General features: G+C 39.9%; 1 protein-coding gene across 8 annotated transcripts in view; it reads right to left on the bottom strand.

Annotated features, from left to right (window-relative positions):
* The window catches only part of YAP1 (Yes1 associated transcriptional regulator), a 108,393-nt gene that overhangs the window by 5,043 nt on the left and 84,259 nt on the right, over window positions 1–19,091 (bottom strand). For 2 of the 8 annotated variants that reach the window (XM_031460630.2, XM_031460631.2), the window contains exons 5-8: window positions 16,635–16,828; window positions 13,643–13,690; window positions 3,701–3,831; window positions 213–325 (exon numbers count right to left, since the gene is read on the bottom strand). In XM_031460630.2, the coding sequence (XP_031316490.2) occupies window positions 213–325; window positions 3,701–3,831; window positions 13,643–13,690; window positions 16,635–16,828 (486 nt within the window). The remainder of the gene's footprint in view (window positions 1–212; window positions 326–3,700; window positions 3,832–13,642; window positions 13,691–16,634; window positions 16,829–19,091) is intronic. The other 6 variants (XM_031460632.2, XM_031460635.2, XM_031460636.2 and 3 more) reach the window with 3 other exon arrangements.

Genomic DNA, 19,091 nt, shown 5'->3' with positions numbered 1-19,091 from the left:
CCAGATATCCATGACATTTAAAAACTGGGAAAAGACTTAAATTTCAAAGGGCCATATAAAAACAAAGCAGGCTCAATCTGAACTGACGTTTACAGGATGTTGATCGGTTTTCTTCCGAATCACCTTTGCTCACGACAGCTGACTAGCCCTCGCAATGGAACGACTCCGTTGGACTGAGAGCTCGATTTCCCCGAGGAGTAAGGAACACCAACCTGTATCCATCTCATCAACGCTGTTCAAGAAGTCGTCCGGGGTTCGCGGGACACTGTAGCTGCTCATGCTGAGTCCGCTGTCTGTGCTCTCGTCTCGGGAGTGATAGGTGCCACTGCAAAGGACGGAGTTAAAGACCAACACAAAATTAAAAAAGAAAAAAAAAAAAAAGATTTCAAAGTAAAAATAAACACCTGCTGAGTACCAGCATGATTCGCAAAGAGGATTAGTGCAAATTCCTGCCCTGCAGCCTCTGAAACAAGCACCTTCCTTTAGGGCCCGTTCAAAGGCCCTGTGCTCTGACCTGAAATAGACAAGCTCATCCTAACTGAAGCTGGCAACTCTGGGGGCCAAGACTGCCCCTAGGGTCCTGGCTTGGCAGCAGCAAGGGGAAAAGAAGATACTTAGTTTTTCCCAGCTGACAGAAAACTCTCTGTGTAGGTTTTCTCTCTCTAATACCATTTGAATCTAGGGGCTCGTCTGTTTCAAGGTCTCACTTCCCCACGCAGTGGCAGCCACAGGCACAGGTCAAAACACAGCCCCCAGGTGGGTGCAGAGGCAGGTCTGTACTGGACTCACGCTAAATTCCCAGCTCTCAAGCAGAGAGTTTAAGTCAGGAAAATCAACCCAAAATAAAGAACCAGAATTCCGTTTTGGACTGGGCCAAAACAGATGAGTCACTGCCGATAAGATAAGAATGCTCATAGCCTGATCTCCTTTGCTTCTGTTCAGGGGGGAAAACTCTAAACAAACACTTCAGCATAAGACAGGAGAACTGAGAGTTCCAGTTGAAAGAAAGATTAAAAACAAATCCCCAAAACTACAAAGGCACATACCCTGAGAAAAACAGAAAAATATGAGCCAAGACAGATTTTTACTTCAGGCTAAATAAAAAGCTTCCCAGATTTACATACAAGTATGGTAAATATCCTCAGAATATTACTTTCATAAATGGAACACGTCCCTAAGCTAGCAGCATGCAGACACCAGGTGGCATCAACTAAAACTGGGGTTCTACTAACTCTAGAAAATCTTACAGCAAAGTGTGAAATACATGCAACTATTATTCCTACTGGTCTCTGACGACACTGTGAGCTTTAACTCTCCCCACAGCTTCGACATTTAAACAGCTGTCTAGCTTACACAAAAGTAAAAAGGCAAAAAAATGACTAAGCTTTAAAAACCAGCTCTAACAGTTGCCCAAGACTGAAAGCTCAGTCCCTCAAATTTCCTTCCCAAATTACTCAATGCCTTCTCCGCCTTCTCCCTCCCCTTCACTCTGCGTACTGCAACCGCTGGTTTACGCTGATGCTTCTGCCAGATTCTGGCAAGATTCAAAAGCCTCACACAGATTCAAGAAAACACAAATTTGCCTCTGAGACCTTTTGTATACAATGCAGCCACTTCGGAGAAGGTCTCAGGATGTGGTTTGTTTTATTTTGCCTGTCCTGATCTGGGACAAAGGCCTGGGCCTAGTTATCAGTCTATTCCCACTGCTAAGCAAGAGGGGAACACATCAAGACACTTAGGACTCTGTTACGGAAGAGCTGAATTTACACAGTTGTTCAGAGTTCCTTCCAAGCCACAGGGGAAGCACACAGGCATTCGTTAAGGACAGAGTTCACAGGGCCATTTCCCTGATTAGAAGCTGCTCCCAGCACAACCCCACTGCCTGCAGCCCCCCGCCCTCCGTCAATAAACACTCAATGGGCATCTGCTACTACGAGACAGGCGTTAGACTAGGCTCTGAGGATACAGAGGTTAACAACCACCACCTCCCTGCAACTGACGGGGTGAAGAAATACTCTAAGGAGCCATATACATCAGCTGTGCGGCAGAGTGCTTTCAGAACAAAGAGGAGAAAGCTTGTGAAGCACCGGGGAGAGGCCATGCAGGGGACAGGGGTGCTGTCCCTGAAGGATCTCGGAGTAGAAGGGAGATAAGCGGACGTTCCACACTGAGAATCAACTCGACGGCAAGGGAGGGGAACAAGTGTTTCCAGCTTAAGGAATACGTACAGATGGACTAACAGGCAATGCAAAACCGTCAAGAATTTCTGAACAGAGAAATGCTATAGTCAGATGTGCGCTTTAGAAACCGGGGTTACTACAGAGAGTGGACATAGGACTTTGCCCTGAGACGAGTAACACTGGTGATGTTCCATTCTGAATTTCACCGGAAAATAGCGTCTTAAACTGTAGCTCAGTTCCCATCAAAAGTTTTAAGAAAGAGTCTGCACAAATGACTGTCAGGAGGAGATGCGTTTTTCTAAGTGGCCTAATTTTGTCCTCAGGTCAGTACAAGCCTTCAGTAAGAGAGGCACTGAAATTATACTGATCTGAGTTTCCTTGTGGAAAAAATAGTTCTGTGGCTAAGACCTTTGCTGATTAACGTCAGTTTACGCTCAGAACTGTAATCGTATATAAATACACTCAGTGCAGAACTTTCAACCTTGTGTGCCAGAAGAGTACATACAATCTAAAATAGATTTTAGATGGCCCTCAAAACCAAACCTACCAGTGAGGGCATAAGCACTAATCTTAAGAGAGCAAATGATGGGAAACCCTACTGTGCTAAGTATTTTGGTACAAGATATTTTGTTTTTCTTAGGATCATGAAGTTCTTTCAGTTCAACTGGTGAGAACTGAAAGGATAGCATTAACAGCCTTCCTAAACCAGAAAACCTCTATTTTTAAAAGTGCATCGTTTAAAAGTGGTTAAAAAACAACAACAACAACAAAAGACCCAAAGGCACAAAGACCAGAAAGCATTCGTTCCACATTTTTAAAAACTGGAACTCCATAAATATTTTACCACCTAGAAGAATGAACTTAGTCAAATCTTAATTTTAAATGGCTTTCTAGGCGACAAATATGATCTGCCTCAGCTTGCAGTTTTGAAACACAGCGCTACGTATAACATCTTTGCAATACGCCTGAGACCCAAGATTTGTGGTAATTCACTAAAAAGCATTTCCTATACTACGTTTACTTCAAATACTCTTTAATATTAATGCATTTTTTTGAAAGAGGCACCACCTTGCTTTTTATCTCCTTGAACATGAGGCCTTACAGTGCTGCAGTGGTGAAACCTCTCAGGCTGAACACTTGGGTGGAAAGTTCCTTCCACTGATCTTTACAATGTGGCCCTAAGTAGGTTTGAGATGCAGCTCATTTGTTTTCACAGAAAGGCATTCACATGTTCCTTCACGAGTCTGTACGGAACTGTCAGCCAACAGCACAGGCAGCCCGCACACACGTGACTCTGAATCAGAGTCCCCTCTACAAGCCTGAACAGCGCCCTTCCTCTCACAGGAGGCGGCCTTTAGTCCGCACGTTTTATTGTAGCTTCGCCATTTATGGAGAGATTCATTTACAGCTATGGGTCTTGGCCCACAAAGACGTTCAAACAGCTTATTACAAGTACCAGAGAGAATCATCTGAAAGCCATGATCTGTTTCAGATGCTGGCCCACAGCAGCCTTCACCAACCTGTTAAGAAAGGGATCTGAGCTATTGGTCGTCATTGTTCTCAATTCCTGAGACATCCCAGGAGAAGATACTGGATTTTGAGTCCCACCGTCCTGCTCCAGTGTTGGCAACTGGCTACGGAGAGCTAATTCCTAGAAAAAAACCGACACAAACAAACAGAATCAATCCAATGATTAATAACCACATACATCTAAAGTTGAAATACTCATATCTAGAAGTTACTGAGCTTCCCAGTCAGAAACACCAGGTTCTTCTATCCATTTCAAGTGACTGGAAATCAGATTATATAAACTGAAAGTTCATCTAGTCTTATGAACCCCCCGAACATATATACTCAGCTACTTGGTTTCATTTTGTTATTTTCTTATTCTGGTGAATATTCCCAAATCCTTCCTTTGGTGTGGGATGTCAAGTCTGGTCTTTAAAAAAAGAATTCTTAAAGTTTATTTTTACTCACCAACCCTCATATGGTTTTGCATGTTTGGCATCAGTAAAAAAAAAAAAAAAAGACAAAGTCAGAAGAACAGTGTTTGATGATTTACTGTAAGACACCAACCCCCACCCCCACCCGGCACCCTGACTGCCCTCCTGCAACATTTTACACTTTGCTATCAAGTGCCTCATTTCGGCTTCAGGTTTTTCTATCTTGAGTGATCTTTAGGTGCGTCCAACAATTTCTCAGCAGGATTCTATATGGAAACTGAGCAAAAGCCATGGGCCACCACGACCCTGATGGTGTCAGAAGGCCTGCCTCAACCCACTCCCAAACATTCCAGGCCTCAGCTTTGTATCTGCCCAGGACTTCAAGGCTCGTTCACCTCTTTCTGGCCAATGTACACCTTCGCTACCACTCTGCCCTTTTTCTCGCCTTCTCATCTGTTCACTGTTCCTTTCCCTAAGAATTTTCACTGCGTCTCGAGCTCTCATAAACATCAACTTCACTAAAGCAACAACTCTCTCTCCCTCAACATTTTTGGTTTGATCTGAGATATGCCTCTTTATCACAGAGGACGCTGTCCCACTCCCAGCAGCCTTCCTGAGCCGAGCCTGCTCACTGAGGCACACACCCGCCAACTCCAGGGTCCTCGCTCCCGGTCACCACGGCGTCCACAGGAGTGAAGATGCTCTCTACGCCCTGCACCCCACTTCTAGACTATGTGCAGTTGCCACTTCTTCATGCCCTCTGGGTACACTATCCTTTAAATGGGTTTCTTAATCAGAGGATCATGACAGCATGCAGAGGGTCTGTGAACTTGGATGGAGGAAAAAAATTACACCTTTATTTTCACTAACGTCAAAATGAAATTTACCATTTCCTTCCATCATAAATATAGGCAACAAACGGTAGTATTTATGATGTCTGACTTTCTACCAACAGAAGACAATTTCATATCATGCTATAGCTGTTGCAAGTATCTTAAAATACCATTCACGATAGTTACTACTTCATGATAGATAGTTACTACTTTCAGTGATAGTTACCTACATAATCTATCATTGAAATTCCTGGATCTCTAAACTGCAACAATACTGACTGCTTCACCACTGTATTTCACTCATTAACTCCCTTGGTCACACCCTGGAACTGGCTTAGAAATTCCCTGCCCAGAAATCTTCTATGCACTCACTCCACTTTCTGGGGCTGCATTTTTTCCCTCCACCCAGTGCCTTCTGCCTCCTACTGTTCCAGCCATTAGCTCGCTTTCCCTACAAGCTTGAACTCAGGGTTGATCATTTTAAATACATATGAGTATCTTTCTGATTCCTGAAATTTTATCTCAACACAGTAAGTTCCAACTATGAATTGATACTAAAACTGCGCTTCCTTCATTTCCACACTGTTGTAAGTTAATAGTCTTTGGCCCTGGCTGGGCCCCTAGTACCACTCACTGATTTTCTGGGGGAGGGGAGGGGTCCTTGGTCAGTTTTTTCTCACATTCACATGGTCACTACTCCAAATCTAGCACACTCTCTTCAGCCCCTATCCACTCAAGTCCTTTTCTGTCTCTCTTTCATTTAAGTAAGAACATTGAGGTCGTCAGGGACCATCTGTGGTGCTCTGGATCCTCCTGACATCCCGTCCTGCTCCCCTAAAGCCATCTTCATTCATACTCACCTTTATAACTTTTCTTCCAGTCTCAAAAAATGGGTTTCTCCCCACCTCCTCCTGTTCTAGGTCAACCCACATCTTAGTAGCTTGTTTATTTGTTTCCTCTGAATCTTCTATCTTCGACATCCCCCCACCCCACCCCATTCTCATCTTACAAAGTGAGAAGTGGCTTTAAAACAAGGACAGTGCACCACCTGCAGGGCTGCAACATGACATCTTCTTGGTACCATGCTTTTTCATATACTCTTCTCTTGACTAGACCACTTTTCTTTCATATTATTTAACACCAGTTACCTTCTCTAGGTAATACTCCAGGATAATCTCATCTCCATCTTAGGACTGGATTAGAATAGACAGATAGACATTATGTCTTTAACACTGAGCATTCGTGTGTAACATGATCTTAGCACTTATCACATGACATTGTAATCTTTTTTTCATTATTTCTTCTCTGTCCCTTAAGGACACACAATGAATAAATGAATGATTGTTTTGGAGCCATAACACACTAGCTTCTTATACTCTGAAGAATTTATGTTGCTACTAAAATCTGAGGATGTTAAAAGCAAATACATTTTATTATTTTTTAATTTTTATTTTATTTTATTTTTTTGAGTAAAGGTAGATTTATTCAGAGAGATACACTGAAAGGCAAGAGAAAGGCCACGAGGTGTGGGGGTTGGGTGTTCAGATTGAAAGTAGGTACACACTCCATAGACAGAGTGCGGGCCGTCTCCAAACGGGGAGAGAGAGGTGGCAGCCGCAAATACACTTTAAAATGAATAAAATTATAGGCCCTGGATGAGGCTGATGCCCAGGGTTTTATGAGGAAGCTGCAGATCTTTCCAAACATAGGAGCGTTTGTGAATATCCTGAAAAGAGCCTCTGTGGCTCTCTATCAAAGAAGGCATGCTCGGGGGTCTGTGTGCCGAGTTTTGAACTCCTTGCAGCCCAAAGCAAGATCATGACATGTCACTAACTAGTAAATCATTACTGGAATAACTGAAGTTGGCTATAATGTTCACACTGCTTTCATAATTTTTTATTTTATAAAAAATAAAGTTCCCACTTTTTCCAAGATTATTTTATGACGCTAAAGCTACCTGTCATGTGCAAAATCTCTATGCTTTTGCCACTTTGAATTTTGACCCATTGCTTGTTCAAAGCTGTCAAATTTTTACTTTTTGCTGCCTTTAACAACTGGATTTCTACTGTCAGCAGGCACTGCAGAACCAACTATCCACACTCACAAAGGAAAGCAGAGCCGTGGATGAGCAGGCAGATCGTTCCAAGCTGCCTAAGAATGCACCCCGCCCCCTGAAGGGCCATGGAAACACACTTCTCATCAAATCTACATTTGAGCTGGTAACTAACCTAGAGGTTCACCTGAGCTGAACTTGAAAGGATCAAGAGGAAAAAACGCCACTTTATGTACTGGTGGTGGTGGCAGGACAGTGTTATCAGTATTATGAACTAAATAGTGAAGAATTCGTCATGAAAACAAATACAATGTGATAAGGCCAATGATATAAATTAACATATACATAGATTATAGAAACCATATGCCAGGTATGAATATTCAGCTCAGTCTTGAAACTTCTAGTTACAGGAAAAACAAAGAAGCAAACAAACCAAAAACCAACCTAAGGTTGATTAGATGTCTTAAGTAATTTTTGAAGTTGTATTTAGGCATAATTGATACATAATAACTTACACATATACAATCGCAAATGGCTACATCCTTACATAGCTCAGTATTTGCTGAAGACAAAAGTGCTTTAAGTAACTAACGTTGACTTGGTGGCCCCTCCCCAAGTCATTTATTCTTTTGTTAATATTTTCATCTGCTGTGAAAGTAATTTATTTCCCTAGGTTCAATATGGAAGATAAAAACGTTTTTGTCGATACCTTAAAGAAACGGTTAACAACTGCGGAGGAAAACTGTATGAATTTATGGAGAAGGCCCACCCAACTCCCCCCGCCTTCTTAACGTATGACTTTGGAGTTCAGGTGAATGTGAAAACAGTACTTCCACTTCAGCATCAACACACACACGCGTGTGTGCACACACATTCACACAGAGATCACAGGAGTGACGTGGAAATCTGTGCAAGTGCCCTGCTCTGTGCTTCAGCTGGTCAGATTCTGAAGGAGCGTGAACACGGAGTCGGAGCTAACTGAGACAGCTCCTCCCCAGGCTGTCCTATTGCCAGCAAGGAACAGTTTAACTGTGAGTTTTCATCGTGAGTAAACTTTATAATTCCTTGTATTCTCAGCCAAGTACTGTAAATGTGAAAGAGAATACACTGCATAAAATTAACAATTTTAGAAGTAAAATGTTGAACATTTGGTTCAGAGTTGTACAGCCATTTTGCTAGTGACTTAGAGGAAAATAATTATTTTCATATGGATAAGTATGAAATGAAGTTACATAAACTGAATGTATTTCATATAGACTTTCTCTATTATATATTTTAAAATAATGCCTGTCTGTATGTACCTATACAAATAAACCTATTCTACTGCAATAATTTTATCAAAACACATTTTTTGGTGAATATGAACATTATTTTGCAAGTGAGTATATCTGGCATAGCTGTTTTAAAAATCAGCCTTGGGACCTAATTGGATTGTCTACAAAAACTGATTTCAGTTGAAACAGTTCATGTTGAAAGTTATGTCTATCTCTAAGGAGTTTTTCACCCTGACAAATATCTAAAATTAGAATACTGAGCTAAAAATAAAAGTTTGTTAAGCTTCTCTTTTCCCAAAGGTAGTCAGAATAAATAGTTTGACAGACTTTCAAAAATGGAGAAGTAAGCAAGTTATAGGAAATCCAGCCAAAATTTAATCATGCTTCTGTATTTCAAAGGTCAAATATTTCTTTTAGAGCATTTGACTTTTTCTAAAGGAAGCAAGTATTTTTAGCTCATTTTCTTCTGTAATAATACAAAAATGTGGTGGCTTTTCCCATTGAGCTTATAAATCTTAGCTAATCTGGGACGAATGTGGAGTCAGAGCTATCAGCATTGTAAGTACAACCGACAGTCCCAGCTTGGCCTGGAGGGAACTTTTCTTCGGGATGTTTTATAAAGGAAAACACGATTTGCCTGGTTCATACAGTGGACTTTTATGGGCACAGGATCCAGCCATAAGCCACTGGCCCTTTTTATATTTCCTTCCTCTCATTTAACTAGCAGTATAATTTCCCATAAGGTGAAAAAAAAAAAGACACTTTAAGATAATATATATCTGGTAGTTAAAGTATTTTGGCCCCATATAAAATTGAAGCTGTGGTTCACATCATTCAGAAAAATAAGGAGAAAGGCAGTAGAAGTTAGCAGTCTGGAAACATTTAGAAAAATTTAGGCTCTTAAATTCTTAGAGTATGTAGGAGAAATGAAAGCATATGTTTACACAAATTTAAAATTTAGAAACAAGTCGAATGTTTATCAATAAATGAACTGATAACTGTAGTACATCTACAATGGAACACTAGTTCGCAGTGAAAAGGAATGAACTACACAGATACAACATGAATGAATCTCAAGATAATCATACTAGGTTATGATTCCATTTGTAGAAAATTCTATAAAATATAATGTCAACTTTAATTACTTTCTTAAAGCAATTTTATCTTTAGCAAATACGAAACTATGTAAGAACGTATGTATCATTTTTGGGTAACACATGGCACACAAGTGAAGGTACCCCTCTCCCCAACCCAATCAATTTGTTTAAGGTGGGTTAGTTTAGTGAACTAGAAATTCAAATTTAGAAATGGAGAATAACTCTATAAAAATATACATCTTATGAACAATTTGCCTTAGCAATAGCAGTTTACATCAACTCTAAAAACAGAAGGAAAAAAGAGTCATTTCTTCCAACTGTTGAAGACAGGCCTTACCATACCCTATTTTCCAAAACAGTTTCAGTCACAGAATATTTCATTATTTTGGAAGTTATTAAAACATGTAGCCAGTGCTTAGAATGTTTTTTGTTTTTTAATATCTGTACCATTTACCAAAGTATCTTTAATTTCAGAATAATCGTTTTGACTAAAGAAATGTGTATCCATGGATTTGGGGATGGTTATGAGAACTACATGATAACCCTAAATCTGAGACGAGATCTGCAAAACAGATGTGTAGTTTGGTGTTCCGAGCATCGTCCTGAGATTTAACACTCTTTCTGACAGATCTCTGGAATAAGGCCTTTTGTAATTTGTGTTATTTAATTATGGTCTCAGTTTAAGTAATAAAGTTATTACAGCATTGTTCAAATTATCACAACCTTAATGATTAAAACAAGATAACCTGTTAGGAGCACTCAGGGTGTGAGGTTATCTCTCCTGTTCTCTTATATTAAGTTTTCAATATGCCCATTAAAAATAAAACCGAAAATGTTCATGAAGAACACCTAAATGAATCTACGATATATTCAATATTAGGACTTCAAAAAGAAGAGATAATCAGTCTTGGAGAAAGTATTAACTGGATTCTGAAACTGCTAACCTAAGAGACAGTTCAGACGGAAAAAAAAGTAAAAACTTTGCTCTTATTAAGTAAATTCAGGAAAAAAAATTAAGGTGTTATTTTCACATGGCTCTGAAAAGTGGAATTATTTTGCTCTATTTGACTAGAACTACGACGTCCGAATGTAAAGTTACCACCGTGGGCTAACAGTGTGGTACAGAATACCCTCAACACAACGCTGTGGGTTTTTTACTCATTAAACCAGTAACCGACCCTGATGTACATTCCTTACTATCCGTAAGGAACGGCAACTACACAATACTCACTAGTTGGAACATATTTATAGCTATAATTTCTGTGAATATTTAAAAATTACTTGCTCAGAAATAATGTATCTATGTACAGCAGTCTTGTTTCTATTTTCTGGGTGGTTTCAAGAATTCTGATGAAGGCACTTGGGGACCAGTTTTGACCAAGGCCTTGTGAAGGAGTCAGTAAGAGGGAAGGGGAAAAGCCAGGCTCTCGTTATGGGGAGAGCTCGCAAGTGGAGTCACGGCACCCAGGCAGGGGAGTGTGCACTCTGTGGAAGGAAGGTAACTGGCTTAACCAGAATTCAGAGGGAGAAAGAAGGCTACTGACCGCGGACCATGAATGAGCTAGGCTGCAGAGTTTAGGCTTGATCTCATAGGTATTAGGGAACCACAGGAATTAAGAACCACATTCTTAAGCATAAGAGAAGATAAAAACATTCATACTCGGGGGTGGGAGGGGCTATCCTCCTCAAACTGTCAGTATCAAAAGACCTTGAAACAGAAGCTGGGATGCATTCCTACGCTACTCTCTCAAAGGTCTCCCTCCAGTTCACAAAGGAGCAGCTGATGCATTACAAAGAGATACACCTAGAAAACTGAGCGCCATATACATGCTCAATCTCACAGAGCAAAGATGATGTTCACAGCTTCTAAAGTGTTTTTTTTTTCCCCCTGAGAATAGAAATTGCTTTAGGAACAAAAATAGTGAATAATCAAAATGAAATTAAAAAATTTAAAGATCTACGAGGACACGTTTTTTCCAAAAGTTCTGCAAACTCTGACAAATTAAGGTAATAGTTTCCCTCTTTAAGAAGTTATACTAATGCCATTAAAGTTGTCTTAATTTTTCAGAATTTTGCATTAACCTTACCCATACTGACACTAGTTTACCTGACCAGAGAACCCTACAATATAGACATGTTTTGTTAATCTTGTTCAGGAGTACTTAAAGACAGCTTTTGAAATAAGTAGTTTGTAAATATTTTGAAGTTTGGTACTTTCCCATAGCCCTCATCTCTGAGGCATATAATCATAAATAACAGCCTCAATTTCACACTGCCTGTTAACTCATCTGTACCAAATTCTATTAGAAAAGTTAAAAAAAAAAAAAAAAAGGAGTGCCTGGGATTCAAATATTGAATGAATCTAGTCCTCGTTCTTTATTTTTTTATTTAGTCTGTTCTTTGATACTGAGAGGCTCTTCCTGGCTTTCTTGATTATCCTGATAACCATATTTAAAGCCATCTTCACTTAAGATATGGCCTTTCTTTGTGGAATCTTCCCTGACACCTACCTTAAGATCATCTAAAAAATACGCAGGACGAGAAGAACACAAATGCGTGCTTGACACAAACACCACCAGACCCCATGTATTCGAGCAACTCCAAATTCAACCCTACACTGGAATCTCACGCATTCCCACAACTGTGCCAGGTAAACACACTGACGACTAAGGCTTACACAAGGCAGCATTTTCCACACATGCAAAGTAGATTTTAAAACACCCACCTCTTTTAGGTTTCCTGTTCTGGCTTAGGAATTAACTCTGTAATGTTATTACCACATACATTTAATAGAATTTTAATTTATTAGCCTTACCTTTTCTAAAGCTTTACTTCTAAAAAAGGTATCTAAAAACTCCTGGTGCTTTTAAGGAGAGCAACTACTTACACTGACACTGATGTATGAAATAAAGACTTAGAGGTATTTAATTGATCAGATTTAGGGGTTAAGATCTCAGTAGCTGGGGTGGGGAAGGAAACAATTTCAAAACACTTTCAGCTTGGAGAACTTCTTGTTTGATCCCAAATCTCATTTGAGTTAATTTGTGCTCTTATATTACCTTCCACTTCATTATCACAAATAAAAGAAACTTCTTTCAGAAATACTTTCAGAGAAGAAGCAAGGGAAAAATGTCTTCGCTCTATAAAGATCCACAGCTCTGGTGCTCTTCCCAGTCAAATGCGGTACTAGGGGCCCTCGCTGTACGAATGCCCGTGCTCTGCTTTAGCAAAGACGACCTTCAGGAGTTATTCCTTTACTTGATCCCTTGGTTAAAGGAGGCATTTATGAGAAAGATAAAGAATAGTTTTCCTCTCACAAAGGTTCTGGTCTCTATAAGGATTCTATCTGCCTTTATCAGCATGCTGGTCCAATGGACAAGCTGACAGTATCCAAAATGAGTGGAATTCTGCCAACTCCCACTTCCATGGCCGACCCTAACACAAAGCGCTTGTTAGTCTAGTGAAGAAGAGCGACAAAGAACATGAGGTGCTTCACGGTTGCTTCTGCCCATCTGAGAAAAGTGCACTAATCCGCCAGCTCCTAATGCTTTCCAATCTGTGAGCCCTGAACACAGAGAATCTCTTTGGCTTCGAGAATGAGATTCTTTCCACAAGTCAGACAAGTGCCTGTGTTACAGACGGAAAACACGGCCACAGGCTTTCCACCTAAACAAGACACCTTCACAGTCAGTGTTCCCTGGGGTTCACCAGGGAGAAACGCTGGTAAAAGCCAACAGAGAAACCCGGAAGAGTACTCGGGGAGACCCTTCTCTCTCCTGACAATTTTGATACTCTTCCTTTAGAATGTCTACTAGAAAGAGCCTTCCCTTCCCTAGTGGTGTCATTGTAACTCTAAATAAGATCTCCTGAAGCAATCTGCCTAAGTGAGTGACCTGTGCGACCTGGTACTGTTCAGATGATCAGTTCCTGTGAAACACTGGAAGTGCTATTTTAGGCTATGCAAATAAAAATGAGGCACACTTCAAGGCTGATAGGATGTACATAATACATAACAAATGTGGAATAAAAAAAGACCTCCACGGAACCAAATGAGTACAAGAAGCTGTCTGGGAGGAGCCGGGAGGGAGCAGACAGTGTAAACTTCCTGGGAACAGCAATGTTAACTTCAGGATCTCAGCAGAAAGACAGCTCAGAGTTACTCCGGGCTCATCTTCAGTGAGGACAGGCCCCTGGAGCACAGGTTTTTCTCTTTCCTAATGTAATATCTGTTTTCAATGCTAAAACATCAGACAAGAGCCTACCTGACATTTTGGAGAATTTGCTGTGCTGGGATTGATATTCCGCATTGCCTAAGAGTGAAAAATAAGATGGATAAAAATTACTGTAAGCCACATAGTCTGGCTGCGTAGGCTGACTTACAAATTGTATCCAGACATACCACCATAGCACAGAGTTCCCAAGCTAGCCCCAGAAGCAGCAGGCTGAGGAAGACAGGAGCCAACGGAGTCACCACGTAACAAACAGAAACCTCAGAAGGGCTGAACAGCATTGAGGACAGGACAGAAAGACTGCAGGTGTCAGGATTCAAATAAAATTTGATATTGGTCAGGTAGGTTCTTTACTTCTGAGCATTAGATGAAGCCGGAAAACACAATTTGATGTTTTCAGTGATAAAAGAAACTGTCAATGGAAGAAGTCCACAGGAAGCCAAAAGACTTAAGATATACTGAATTTATGCTGATTGCTTAAAAACTGAAGAAGAAAAAAAAAAAAAAACCTTAAAAATAGACCATTAGTATAAGAATAGAGCAGGTCTGTCACTTCAATAAAAGAAAAGACAACACAGTAAGCGGTGAAGAAGAAACAAGGAAGTTACCTTTAAAAGGAAGTTTACTGTCCAGGATCCATCACCCAGAGTAAGAGTGAGAATAAGATTTAGAAAAATTCTTTGGAATGAAGAGTTTTACAAGTAGCAGCATTTTGCCCCGGGATGGGGGTGGCGTGGAGAAAACTCATCTGGGGCAACAGCAAAATCATGGGTGGCCCATTCCTAGACTGCTAATTTTTCTTAACTAAGGTTTCTTGGTTTTGATAGTCTTTAATTCACATGTGAAGTTATATTTACTTACACCATCCAGCACTCAGTAACAACAAAACGAAAAGCAAGCAGTGAATACAGGCTTTGTAAAACATATTCTTAAATTGCCTTATTTCTTCTACTAGCTATATTATTATTCTTGATGGTACTACTCCCTTGTTTTGATGATAAAGTTTTATTTAAATGAAAAATACCTTTCCTTTGTAGTAATTTGTGAAACGTCAGAGATATTGTAAACTGTATTAATGTGCTTCTGTTCTCTGCTTTCTTAATGGCAGATGAAGGAGTATTTCTTTCAAGACCACTTCTTGGTATTAAATGCCAGCATCAACGCTCTCACTGCCTTCGGGGCCAGCCACACCAGAGTTACGCTGGCAGATGGCTGGGAGCAGTTTAGAGGTGTGTCTTTTTGGGATTCCATGACTTAGGAACCAGTTCTTCAAATCCCAAATCAGAGCTCAATGACTGTAACAAGTTCATATGTTTTCCGTTAACACTCAAGTGACACTATTACAATACAGCCCTCATAAAAAAAAAAAAAGTACCTGTTTAAATGCCTACATCCTAGCAACAGAAATGTAGACTAGTTTATTTTAGTTTTTTTGTTTTCTATGTTTTTTTTAAATGGGGGGTGGTAATTAGGTTTATTTATTTTTAATGGAGGTACTGGGAACTGAACCCAGGACCTCATGCATGCTAAGAATGCACTCTAATACTGAGTTATTCCCTCCCCCAGAATGATATTTTTAATGCTTACACTTAATATGCTATGATTTAGGTGGGGGAAAATAGTATAGACACATGTATTTCATGTTGGTAAACAGAGAGAATGTCTCTGGAAAAAAAAAATACAAGAAACTGGTAGCTATTTACATCCAGAAAAGAGAACCAGAGAAATGGAAAAGGAGATTTTATTTTTACTATCCTTTCACCTTTTGTACACTTTCAAAATCACATCATGATTTTATTGTCCAAAATATTTATATGAAAAATTTAAAATACACTGCATTGATAAAAACCACGCCCCCAGTATCTTGACTTCACCACTCTGAAATAAGATAGAGTAAATATTCATTTTGAGATGAGGGATTATATATTCTCATGGAACATAAAGACCAACAGTATTTCTGAAAGAAAACTGACAGAAATGGTCACAAAGGGTTTCCAGCTCCCCAGTGTTAGGTCTTACCCCGCCCAACATGAAAAAACATCCATAAGCGGAATTTTAAGGCACTTTGGGATCTTCTAAACTCGGGACAGCCTGTATTATGTTCTAAATAAAACATCTTAGACTCAGCAGTGTTGAAGCATATTTGTCACTTGAGAACCACCATACTGGTGTATTCCTCTAGATAATAATTCATTTAAAGTAAAAGATGTTTTTCCCCAAGTGATGTCCCAGAGTTCTCCCCTTAGTGAAACCCTCAGACATACAGTAATCTCCAATTTCGTGTACATGCATAACTCGTTTTACTGCATTTTGCAGACATTACTTTTTTTTAAAACAAATGGAAGGTCTGTGGCAGCCGTGCGTCAAGCAAGTCTTTCCACGCTAGTTTTCCAATAGCATTTACTCGCTTCCTGTCTCTGCGTCATGTTCTGGTAACCCTCACAATATTTCAACCTTTTTCACTATTATTGTATGTGTCATGGTGATCTGTGATAAGTGATCCTTGATGTTACTACTGCAAAAAGATTATGACTCACTGAAGGCTCAGATGATGGTTAGCATTTTTTAGCAACCAAATATTTTTAAATTAAGGTATGTACATTGTTTTCTTTTTTAAGACATAATGCTGCAGCACACTTAATAGACTACAGTACAGTGTAAGCACTAGCTTTTATATGCACTGGGATACCAAAAAATTTGTGTGATTTGCTTTATTGCAGGGGTCTGGAGCCAACCTGCATTATCTCCGAGGTGCGCCTGTGTATGTGAGGAAAGGCACCCTCGCTTCCTTCAACTTTGGCCTGACTGCGTAACACCTCTTTGTGATACAGGTTCACAAATTATAGCCCATGTGATCAAAGGCCAGTCAAGAAACTGAGACAAGGACCGAGCTGGACAAGATGTTTCTCTGTCACTCCAAGTTTTAGAAAAACGACATTCTTCTGTAACTAATAAATGCCAAAAGGAAACACACCCAACATCACGTAGGAAAGCAAAACCCCAAAGTGGAAGGCTGGTCTCTGACCTGCGGCCTCACCTGCCGGAGCAGTTCTTGCTGCTTGAGCCGCAGCCTCTCCTTCTCCATCTGCAGCTGTTGCAGCCGCATCTGCTGCTGCTGGTTGGAGCTGCCACCACCCATGACTCCCCCCTGGGGGCTCTGGGGGGCCAGGGGCGGTGGCTGTTTCACTGGAGCACTCTGACTGATTCTCTGGTTCATGGCTGAAATGAAACAAAAGATCTATCCTAAAAAACCAGCAATGGAAAAGGATATTTCGCTGTTCAAAAGCAACTGGGGATATTCAACATAGCCCTTCTGAAATGGGACTGAAAATAACCTGAAATTCCACCAACAGTATAATGGTTATACGCTTCATCGTTGTCATTATCACGTAAGATGTAAGGCAGCCATAAGAGAAAAGCAGCAAGAAGTAGCTCTAATAGGTGGTGACATGGGACAGTCTAAAATTAATGAAGCTAAAAGCACAGTGCAGAATAGAAGTGTTTTAAAAAAGGAAGTATATGATTGCATGCATATCCAGAGAATACCAACTGAAGGGCAGCCAAGAAGCAACTAGTATCTGTTGGCTCTGGAGTTGGGGGAACTGGGTTACTAAGGGACTGAGTTCAAGAGAAACTTTTTTTTTTTTTTAACTTTTCAAGTTTGAATAATGTGAATGCATTGCTTATTATAAAATATAATATATATTTAATTAAAAATAAATCTCTAAAAGCAACTGAGACAAAGCATTCTGAGCACTGAAGCCCAACAAGATTATTAATCCCTAAGACACCCTAAAGTATACCTCTAATAAATCAAGTAGAGTCAACTGATCTGAAGCATACTTGAAAGAAACAAGCCTACAAGAATGTGAATGGCACAGACCAGTCTCATTCAACACCACTGTGCTCCCATACAGCCCACGTAGTTGTTATTATTTTTCCAGCTGAACCTATAACATACCATTTGACAACTAGCGATGGACTGGATTTTGATACTAGTGAATTTCTGTCACTAAGACAACATTAATCAGACTATGGATTGTGGTCACCTCCATGAGCAGATGGAAGTTTTAGTACGTGAAAATGTCAGTAAGAATGATATATCACCTTCTCAGACACATATTCAACTTTCTAAGGTAAAATTTCAGGTCGCCGTTTACTAGAAACATGGAATACATACCGACCAAAGAAAACCTCTGGCCCAAATGACTCCACAAACATTCAAGGAAGAAATAATTTCAATCTTATATAACCCTTTCCAGAGAACAGCAAAGAAAAAAATGTCACAACACTTTTGAGGCCAGCATAACCCTGATACCTTACAAGGACATTAAAAAAAAGAAAAATTATAGACCAATCTCTCTCATGAACCTTGCTACCAAAATCTGAAATGACACACACTGACAGCCCTTGTGACTTACTGGCTCCCGGCCACAGTGAAGTCCTTGTGGTGATTTTTCATGTGTTCTCTGTTGTACCATAGAGGCTGGCTGGTAAACACCCACTCTTCTTGGAGATGACTGAGCAAAACCTCCTCAGCCTTTCCCTGAGTCCACCAAGTACATTAAGAGTCACCTTCCTTTGGGGTACTGCCCTGGGATTTTTCAATTTTGCCTACTGACGTTTCTTACCAGACCGTGACTTTTTATTTGCAAATTTCTATCTTCTATCAGACCCGAGTGCCACATGAGTGGGGACAGTGTCCTAGTCATGAATATATTCTCACAGCCTAGTCTAGTGTCTTGGCACAAAATGTGTGCTGAAAAAACACTGAACTGTTTCTAAGTCAGCCGAATATTCACTGAGGCAGAAATTTAACTATGTAAGATAATATAGAAATCCTTCCAATTTCCCCTTAGACTGACAAACTCTTCCAAGAGGCAGCATAACAATACAGAACCAAGGATGCTAGAAGAAAGGAAAACTACAGACCAACCCTCTCTCAGAATGCTTTAGTTCCAATCGACCTACGGAACTATTAATTCAAGGTGATGGCATTTTTATTCTTACTTCTTCCCTCTAGCTTTTCTGTATTTCTTTTTCTAACTTCTTGAATTGAACTTATTTAGTTTAAATCTTTTCTTGGAGCATTTAAGTCAATAAACTTACCTTTAAGTATTGTTTTTCCTACATGTCTTACGTTTTGAAATAGTATGCATCATTCATGGTTGTCGTAGTCTAAACGCTCATAATTTCCGTTGTGATGTTCATTTAACCTGGGAGTTATTTAGGAGTACACTTTTATGCTCGCAAACATAGGTTTACAATTTTAAAAATAATTTCCATAAACATAAAGAGAAGTACAAAAAGGTACAGATTATGAACCGCATGTGGTCATCATCCAGCTCCCAATGATCAACACAGAGCCAATTTTGTTTTACATCTATTCTCATCAATTTTCTCCTCAATTTCTTTCAAGCAAATAATATAGCAGAAATCATCTCAATATGTATCATTCAGGGTTTTTACTTAGATTATTTGA

Source organism: Camelus dromedarius, chromosome 12, assembly GCF_036321535.1.
Source record: "Camelus dromedarius isolate mCamDro1 chromosome 12, mCamDro1.pat, whole genome shotgun sequence".
NCBI lineage: Eukaryota > Metazoa > Chordata > Mammalia > Artiodactyla > Camelidae > Camelus > Camelus dromedarius.
The sequence above is the reverse complement of the archived record's forward strand: the minus strand, read 5'-3'. Positions and strand labels throughout refer to the sequence as shown.